This window comes from Octodon degus, unplaced genomic scaffold, assembly GCF_000260255.1.
Source record: "Octodon degus isolate 3935 unplaced genomic scaffold, OctDeg1.0 scaffold00006, whole genome shotgun sequence".
In the NCBI taxonomy this organism is placed as follows: Eukaryota; Metazoa; Chordata; class Mammalia; order Rodentia; family Octodontidae; genus Octodon; species Octodon degus.
In genome coordinates this window covers 33,365,051-33,374,352 of record NW_004524582.1, presented here as the reverse complement: position 1 = coordinate 33,374,352, position 9,302 = coordinate 33,365,051, and the positions used below count along the sequence as shown (strand labels likewise).

At 57.5% G+C, this 9,302-nt stretch overlaps 1 protein-coding gene across 5 annotated transcripts in view; it reads left to right on the top strand.

The window, feature by feature from the left end:
* Nucleotides 1–9,302, top strand: part of Uvssa (UV stimulated scaffold protein A) — a 27,662-nt gene extending 18,360 nt beyond the window's left edge. For all 5 annotated transcript variants that reach the window (XM_023700292.1, XM_023700285.1, XM_023700296.1 and 2 more), the window contains 6 exons: nucleotides 3,696–3,864; nucleotides 4,260–4,385; nucleotides 5,791–5,974; nucleotides 6,616–6,724; nucleotides 8,254–8,428; nucleotides 9,202–9,302. In XM_023700292.1, coding sequence (XP_023556060.1) covers nucleotides 3,696–3,864; nucleotides 4,260–4,385; nucleotides 5,791–5,974; nucleotides 6,616–6,724; nucleotides 8,254–8,428; nucleotides 9,202–9,295 — 857 coding nt within the window. In that variant the 3' untranslated portion in view covers nucleotides 9,296–9,302. The remainder of the gene's footprint in view (nucleotides 1–3,695; nucleotides 3,865–4,259; nucleotides 4,386–5,790; nucleotides 5,975–6,615; nucleotides 6,725–8,253; nucleotides 8,429–9,201) is intronic.

Here is a 9,302-nt window from a genome sequence, read left to right as displayed (position 1 = left end):
GGTCTCTAGCAAGCCACAGGGGTACACAGGTCTGGCACTCTGCGCATCCCGGGCAGGCACTGTCCCCCCCTGGTCTCTAGCAAGCCACAGGGGTGCACAGGTCTGGCACTCTGCGCATCCCAGGGCCTAAGCCCGAGGACTCAGAAGAAGGCCATAGGCTTGGGCTGCAGAGTTAGACAGGACTGGAGGGGCTCAGATGAGAGAAGACCCTTGGTCCCTGATGAAACCCTCTGCTCTGGAGCCCTGGAGGCCCCTAGGAACTGTGTGGGGCCAGCTCAGTTCATAATACTAGTTTATATTCTGTTGTCGTTTTTTCAATTAAACGTAGGTGAATCTGAAGTAGTTAGATTTAGTCTAAATCCACACGACTGAGGAAATCAGCCTCTTTTTCTTTCTCATTTCTTTCTCTGAATTTTCATGGAGGGCCTTTTATCTTCCCCTTAATCCTACCATTTCTGTCAGGACATAATCTCTTTCTCAAATTTACATTTTAATTACAAGGCCAGCTGAACGAGGTAGAATCAATAATGTCAGGCGCGGCAGCCTAACTTCGTGCGGAGCCCCAGCCTCTCCGTTTCCTGCTATCGATTTATCTCTCGCACTGTCTGCTTTAGTGCTTCAGGCAAATAGGTGCCACTTGGCCAGTGTAAACAAAAAGGGGCATCTGGACATTTTTTTGAGTCTGAAAGCAAGCTCAGGAGTCCATTTGGGGGAAGGCATCGTGCTGGGATCAGACGCCATAGGCCGTGGTGGCCAGGATGCCTTTCTCTCTCCTGGACACGGTCTCAGCCTGCAGAGGGCTCTCTGCTTTTGGGGCTTACTTTGGAAGTCTGTCAGTAAGATTGATTTTCCACGACAGTGTGAAAATGGTAGTGTGTTGGGTGCCCTGAGTGTTTACCCTGCTCTAACACGCTTACCCATCTTCCTAATGGTTTAAAACAACAAATCAATGAAAAATATATTTCATTCTTGTAACTCTCAGGAATTCTCATATTGATCTCTGGCTGCGATTGTATCTATCTAAATGTCACATTGTTCACTTACCAGTCTTGCCGGCCCAGCTGTGTGTGCACGTGGGGGGCGACGGGCGCCCTGCCAGTGGGGTATTTCCAAGTTTTATAAGTGACACCGGGGATAGCGTTTGCCATGTGGGGTTGCCTGGCATCTCTGCCAGGTACCTACCAGGGCCCTGGAGCATAGGCAGCTTTGAGCCATTGCCTTTCGCATGGCCTTATCATGCCTTCTGCTGTCAGAGGGGCCAGCACACTTGTCCTCAGGCCTGGACAGGAAGTGTTCTTGGCTATGAGGTCACTGTCCTGTGCCTTAACTAAGAAGCAGTCTAACAGTGTAAGCTGAGTGGCTTTCCTCATGTGGATGGGACTACCAGGGTGTCCTGAAGGGCAGCTGGCACCTTGTGTCCTGTCAGGTAGACCTGGGCTGCAGTGCCTCTCCCTGGGCCGAGCAAGGTCTGTCACCACCTCGGCCGATGGGGTCATACCCTGTACTGAGATGCACATCTGTCCATGGTTCTGGACTTCACTTGAGATGCACATCTGTCCATGGGGATTGAACTCAGGCCCTTGCACTTGCCAGGGAAGCGCTTATTCTATTGAGCCATCTCCCCCGCCCCATGTGCCCCTTTCTTATGTGCTATCTTAACTTAAAATCCAGACTTCTTTTTTTTTTTTTTAATTTTTTTTTTATTTATGAGAGAGAGAGAGAGAGAGAGAGAGAGAGAGAGAGAGAGTGGTGTGTGTGTGTGTGGCCAGCTCAGCCCACCAGGGGGCGGGGCTGGCTGGCATGTGGTGCTGGGGGATTGAACCGCGGTCCCTGATGCCTTGCCAAGCTTGTTCTAAGTAGGTGCTTTAGACCACTGAGCCATCTCTCCAGCCCCAAAATCCAGACTTCTTGTAATTTAAAATCTAGACTTCCTGCTGCATGTGTACCCCCTGCTGTCCTGCATCTCCAGCCCCTGAGCTGCCAGTAGGCCTCCTGGGGTGCGCGTTGGGTTGCTGCTCCTTCAAACCCCCTGTGCTTCTGCCGACCACACTTCCTTTTTGATTTGCTGTCTCTGCTCTTGCTGTTTGGTTTTCCTCCTCTTCCACCTTTCATTTTCTAGAATAGCTTTGCACCTGCTAGTTTTCCATGCTGGTTGTTCCTGGTTTCCCAATGGATTTGTCACTCATGCTTTTTCTTGTGTAGTCTGCAGTGCTGTGGACTGAGGCCAAGGCCTCGTGCGGGCTGAGCATGTGGTTTCCTCTCAGGCAGACCCCAGCCTCTGATTTGCTTGTCGTCCCTCAGTCTGTCCTACTCCCTCCTGTGATACACTAGCTGGGTACCTTGAGTGTCTCTCAACCTGCAGCTTCTCTTTGTCCTTAGCGTGCTTGGCTTCCCAGCATCACCAGCTGGTTCTCACTCTGGCCCCCAGTGACTCTTCCAGTTGCAGAATTTGTGTCAGCTGCTTTCCCCCTCCAGGATGCCAGACTTGAGGATGGCGATCTTGGGTGTTCACATACCATACCTCCAATCCTCAGTGTAGTGCCGCTTACTGGCTTCTGCTGTCCTCTGCCCTTTGTGGCCCAGCGAGTAACTTCTTCTGTCTTTTTCTGCCTTTTTCCTCAATGGAGGGGGTTTACCGCATGCCTGTGTGCATCCTGTGAATGTGGAGCATGTTATTTTCTGTCTGGCCTGGGAAACATTGCTCATTGGTCATTTTTCTTCCCTGGCTTCATACTCTTGGAAGCCTCAGCTTCCCTGCCAGTCCATGTTCTACCCTTGGTTAGCTGGTGAGCACTGGGGAGGAGGGGCTTTGGTTCAGGCTGCCTGCCCTTGGGACAAGTTCTAATCCAGACTCTGATACCTCCTCTGCCTACCTGCCAGGAACCTTGAAGATGGGGTGGTCCCTGCCATTGGCAGCCTAAGAGCCAGACCAGGTATCGCCTGGACCCTGATGGGGAGTAGGGCAGGGTGGAGCAGGCCAAGGAGGGAGGGGTCTTGTGTGTGTGTGTGTGTGTGTGGAACTGGGGATTGAACTCAGGCCCTTGTGCTTGCCAGGGAAGTGCTTATTCCACTGAGCCATCTACCCGGCCCCTACGGAGGGGTCTTTACCCTTATCTTTTTGGCTACATGAAGTTAGCATTCTCTACCATATTCCATGGGGAAGTTGGTAAAGCTGTAGGACTGTGGCCTCATCCAGCTGGGGGCAATGTTTGCATCCGCAATGATGCCCCTCCTGGTTGGACCTGGGCATCTGACCAGCACTGCAAGGAACCTAACTCCAGGCCCAGGGCCAGGACAGCTCCAACTGGCCCTGGCACCTTTCAGAGGCTGCAGCTAAGTGAGGAATGCCCTGGGCCAAACTTGGGGTGGAGATGTCAGGACGAGAGGGCTAGGAAAGAACTGGAGGCTCAGCCAGGGTATCCACTGTGCTTTGGGGTGGCCTCGCCCTGGGTCCTCACAAGGAGTGCCTATGGACTGGGCCAACCAGCTGCAGAGACCAGGGTAGATGTCCACCTGGATCCTGCCCTGCATCGTCCGTGGTGCCCACCAAGTATGACCCTGCCCAAGAGGTGGAGTGCTGGGGCCACTTCAGGGCTGTCAGAGGATGACGTGCGTGCACGCAGGCACGGGGTGGCAGCGTAGAGCTTCCGTCTCAGGTTTGCGTGGAGGTCAGGTGGACTCATATCTTGTTTCAGGGCTGGAGCTGGAGGCCCTGCCGCAGACCCTGGAGAAAGACGCGGTTGCAAGCGTTGCTCAGGCGCGGAGAACACAGAGGGAGGAGGAGGTGTCAGACCCCACCTCTGCTGCTGCTCAGCTGTGTCGGCTGCAGGGCTGCCGGCCCCCTGCCCCACCCTCTCCTGCCAGGTGACTCCGGTCTCCTTGCTGCTCCAGAACGCAGCCAGCCTGGGTTGGCTCCAAGACCCCCGCCCCCTGCAGGAGGCACCAGCTAACATCTGTCCAGGCAGGGACACCGGGCACGTTCCTTAAAGTGTCAGTGCATCAGCTGGGTACAGCGGCTACCAGTCTCCCCTGTCAGAGGCCCCGTGGCTAGGCTGCTGCTCGGGGTTTAGGGACATGCATCAGGAAGCCCAGAGACAGGCCAGGGACTAAGGTCAGAGCTTGTGCTGAGCCCTGAGCCAGGGCAGGGTGAAGCCTAGGCCCAGAGGGTGGAGGCCACGGCTTCTTCCTGCTACCCTGCAGCTCTGGGCTCACGGTGGGGTGGGAGGGAGTGGTGGTCGTCATATTTTACCCTATTCCAGGGCTCCACTGAAGCCTGAAGAGGCCCAGAAGCTGGCTGCAGAGCGAGCCCGGGCACCTGTTGTGCCTTTTGGCGTGGACCTGTGCTACTGGGGCCAGGAACAACAGGTGGCTGGGAAGATCTTCAAGTGAGTGCAGGCAGGCATGCTGTCCCTGGGGTGCAGCGGGCCCAGTTGGGCCTGGGCTTTTTGTACCCTGCTGCTGTTCCTTTGGGGCAGGTTGGCCTTTGTATAGCATGAGGACATAGGCACACAGCCCTGACCTGCTGAGGCTCTCCATAGCAGGGGCCAAATAGTTAGGCCCACGTGGACCTCAACCTTCTGCTCCCTCCCAGGAGGCTCTGTGGCCAGCAGAGCCCTGGTCTAAGCCCTCGACCAGACTCTGATGGCAGGCGGCTTAGTACAAGAGCAAGGGCTTGATGCACCCAGCTTTGACCATCTGCACCAGTGGTAATGAACCTTTTGGCCTTAATACAGACAGCCTGCTGTGTGTGTACCACAGGTTCACCACCACAGACTTACGCCGTGGCCACAGGCAGCAGTAGCCTCTGAGTCCAGAGAGGCTGCTGCCATGGGGGTGGTTGCCTGCATGTACAGCTGACAGGTGGGTGGACAAGACAGAGGCCTCTGTGTTCGGGGTCCTGCTCCCTAGGGGCACCTGGGAACTCTGCCTGGAGTGTCTGACAACCAGACACACCCACAAGACCTGTGTTCTTGCCACGTGGCCTGCCCTGGTTCTGGGGCAGTGGGTGCAGCTGAAGCCTGGCCTCACAGTAGGACAAGTGGTAGGGTAGATGGGTTGTCGGCTTGGGTTCAGCCATCATCAGGACCTAGAGCCCTGAGATCTAACCCTCCACACACCTGGGCTGGCACTTGGCCAAAGTGACTAGTCTCTGCCAACCTGGGAGTGGAGGCACTAGGCAAGTGTGGCCACTGCCCCAGTCTATCCAGGGCCTGTGGGCCATGGGTGGGCACGTGTACCCTGTGCCATAGCTTTCCCAAGGCCCAGTACCATGAAACATCAGGCCTGGGCAGTGCCAAGCCCTGCTGAGGAGGCCCGCAGCATGCTCCTTTCCTAAGGGCGCAGCTGCTCTCGTGTGCCCGCCTGGCATGGCTTATGGCCTGTGCTCCCTGGAAACAGCTGCTGCTTCTAAGCCTCACTGTACCAGAGTGGCTGAGGTGGCTGAGGGACATCATGTCCCCAAGGATGGACACAGTGCACCGGGGTGCAAGCTGAATCCAGCCTTGGTCCTGAGTATCCCCAGCAGCTCTCCTGGGGTTCACTCCCTGTCTGCCTCACAGAGTCACAGTGTGCTTTACTATCTTCAGCAGCCATCAGAGGCCAATGGTGGCTGCTCCAGCAGGGTTTAGCCTGGGCCCTTAGCCAGTGGAGGCACAGTGGGGAGGGGCCCTGGTCTTGTTGCTGGTTACTATGGTGTCCAGGTTTGGCCCAAGGGGATGCTGCCCACAGGTGGGGTGTAGCCACCTTGGTCCAGGCCCTGCGAGGTGCCCTGTCGATCTGGTTGCTCTGCAGAGCCGACTCCGAGCACCGCTTCTGGAAGCCCAGCGAGGTGGAGGGGGAGGTGGACAGTGCGGACGTCTGTGAACTGCTCCGGAGCCGCCGCATCACCTTCGCAGGGAAGTTTGAACCCGTGCAGCACCGCTGCCGAGCCCCAAGGCCCGATGGCCGGCTCTGTGAGCGTCAGGACCGGCTGAAGGTGAGCTGCAAGTTAGGCCAGCCGCAAGGATACAGCAGTCAGAACCTGCTCGGCCTCCTGCCCACTGCCACAGTCCACATAGTTGTCCTCTGGGGTGCACAAAGGGCTAGGTGCTTGAGCACCAGGAGGCCAGGGTGCCCAGTGGGGACTCCCTGGGTGGAGGGAGCGGGACGAGGGAAATGACTGCAGACGGATGGACTGGGGCCTGGGATCCTTTTTATTTGTATTTGTGGTTGAACTCAGGGCTCCCACTGAGCGCCCCCCAAGCCCTTTTTTATTTTTTATTTTGAGACAGTCTCACTAGGTTATTAAGTTTCCCAGACTAGTCTCAGACTTGCTGTCCTCCTGCCTCAGCCTCCTAGAGTAAGGCATTCTGAGAGTGCACCACCAGGCCTGCATGGCACTGTTGCTCTTTTTTGTTTTTTGGGTTTTTTTTTTGGGGGGGGGGGCAGAACCGGGGGTTGAACTCAGACCCTCGCGCTTGCCAAGGAGGCACTTATTCCACTGAGCTGTCTCCCCGGCCCCTGTTGTTGCTCTTGCTGTCAGACAGGAAGATGACAGAGCTTCTGACCCTGCAGCTCCCAGGACCCCTCTGAAGGGAACATGTCCCAGCTAGTAGCCCCTCTGTGCTTGCTCTGCAGTGCCCTTTCCATGGGAAGATCATTCCTAGAGACGACGCGGGACAGCCCCTTGACCCAGAGGACAGGATCCGAGAGCAGCAGCGGCGGTGGCAGCAGCCAAAGTGCCCAGGTAGCTCAAGGGTGGACACAGCGGACTCTGCCACTGGGCCGCCCAGCAGCATGGTGGGCCCCAAGCCACATGACTGAGGGGTGCTGGGGGACCCAGGGGCATGCAGGAAGCTTCAGGTAGTTGTGGATGCACCTACTCCAGAAGGCCCAGGTAGTGTGGCCAGGGTGGGTTCTCTGCTGGCCTCAGCAGCCCCATGGTGTCTTGCAGGAGTAGGCGGTGCCCTGCTGGCCACCTAGCCATGGGCCCTGAACAGCAGGGCCAGTGGCAAGTGATACACTCCCCCCCCATGTCCCTGCCACTGCCAGGTCCAGGCCATGTCTCCTAGGGTGGTTCTGAGCCACCCTGCGGTGTTTTGGGCTGGCCAGGCTTGGGTCTGGCTTGGCCCAGGGTCTGTCTGGCCTGTCCTGGGGGAGGGCACCCTTGCGCAAGCCCCTTTGTGGCTTCTCACCCTTGAGACTTAGCTGCCCAGAGACAGGGCCTGGGCCCCAGTGGCGGGAGGGCCTGACCTGTTAATCTCCGGGCCGAGCCCTTCCCTGGTGGCTCACACTCTGGAGCAAATTAAGTGCCTATTTTTGTGTCAGCCCTGAAGAGTATCTGGTTTTCCAGCCCTCAGTGGCTTGTTAACAAACAGGTATCAGGCTGCGGGCCTGAGCCGCTGGCCAGTCAAATGTGAAATAGCGTCTCTTTACTAACTGCAGTATTGATCCCGCCTCCCTCACACACGGGGCAATTTTCTTTTCCCTGGCACTAACCTCAGTGACAATGCATGCGGCGCCCCAGGGCCCATCGGAGCCCAGGAAGGCCGTGCAGCCTGCATCTATTGATTTTCTTCAAAGGCTTTTAAATTGCTCCTTCATTTTCCTGAGGTGTCCATTCCATCTCCACTGGAGGCCGCCGTTTTTCCTTGTGTTTAAACAATTGCTCCATTCACTGGGTTCCTAAACTGTGACGCCTTCTTATTACTGGGAGATAAACTGTTTAGACAGTTTTCCTTAATCTTGGATTAATCGTCCCTGTATCTGAGTCATGGAGCCCCGAGTTCCTTCACTGCAAAAAATCAGCTGGGGGAGGCTGTGCCATGCGTCTGAGGGGCCCTCAGCCTGGCTTCTCTGGTGCCCTGTGCCCCATTCCTGCCCTCTGCTAGCACATGGGGTACCACTGGACACTGTTGGAGTGCCGGACCTGTGGGAGGTCACTTAGTTGTCACGTGCTTGGTCAACGAGAGAATAGAGGGTGCAGTTGCCCAGGTCCTGGCCCCTGAGGATGCTGGGCCCCCACTGTGGCATGGCCAGCAGCTTGCGATGTAGCCTGAGCCACACCAGGAGTGGCCTCTGGGCCCTGCCTGGCTCTTCCCTGGCCCATCTGAGCTGTGGGCGTCTAGGACTCCTGCAGGATGTGGGACCAGCCTCCCTGCTCCTGTCGCCTGACCCCCTCACCCCGCCTCTTGGGGGTGAGGCCCATGCAGTGTCCCTTGGGGCCAAGGGCTTGGGTTGGTGCTGGTGTTTCCTGAAGGTGTGGGTTTTGTTTAGACTGGCAGGACCCCGAGTTCATGAAGGATGTGGAGGTGGCCACAGGGGTGGACCTCGGCTCAGCCCGGTGCAGTGGGAAGGGCAAGGAGAAGAGAAGAAAGTACCCAAAGCTCACAGATGTGCGGGCACAGGCCAGCACCTCACGGGCCCGCCTCAAGAAGAAGATCTTCTCCAAGTAAGGGCTGCTGCTGTGCCCCAGGCTGCAGGCATCTCCCTAGGGACCCCCACATCCTCTGAGGGGAGGGCTGAGAGCTGCTCTGGACACCCTGTTTGTCTCCTGGGGTGCCACCTTGTCTTCCCCTACTGGTGGCCCCGGCAGGCGGGTGGGGTGAGCATGTACTTCATCCATGTCTGCCTGCCGCCCCTAGTTAGTGGCATGCTGTTGCCATGGTGATCTCTGGGCGGTTTGTAACTGTATACATCGCCCCACTGCCACCTGGGGTACAGTGTGGTGTTGGTCTCCAGCCTAGTCAGCAGACCCCTGCTCTTGAGCCTCACCTTGCCTCCTTGCACACGTGCCCACGGTGTTTTTGCTGTCCTTGGAGCCTGTGAGGCTGCCACCGCCTGCCAAGGGGAATGCCAGGAGCCTGCTAACTGGTGGTGTTGCCCGGCCGGCCCTGGGGGCCCATGGGGCAGTGGCCTTGCGAGGGTGGGGGAGGGGGGCTGAGGTGGGCGGCTCAGGAGCTCTCCCCGTGCTCTCCTAGGGACCGAAGGCCCGTGGCTGGAGCAAGGCCAGGAGCTGGCCCCATAGGTGGCTTGGAGTACGGCATGGTAGGCTCTGTGGCACCAGGCTGTCCCGGGCCCCACGCCCCCCAGCCCTGGCTGCTGTGCAGGACAGAGATCTGGAGGCTGCTAGGTTCTGGGCTGGGGGACCTTGGCCAAGGGCAGTTTCCTGTGCAGGATGGACCCTGCACCTGTTCAGAGCCCCTGCTTTGCTCATCCCCACAGGGCGGCGGTGCAGAGGGTGGCTGCTGCTATGAACCACGTGGACCAGAAGAAGCACGAGAAGTTCACAAACCAGTTCAACTATGCGCTGAACTAGTGCTGGC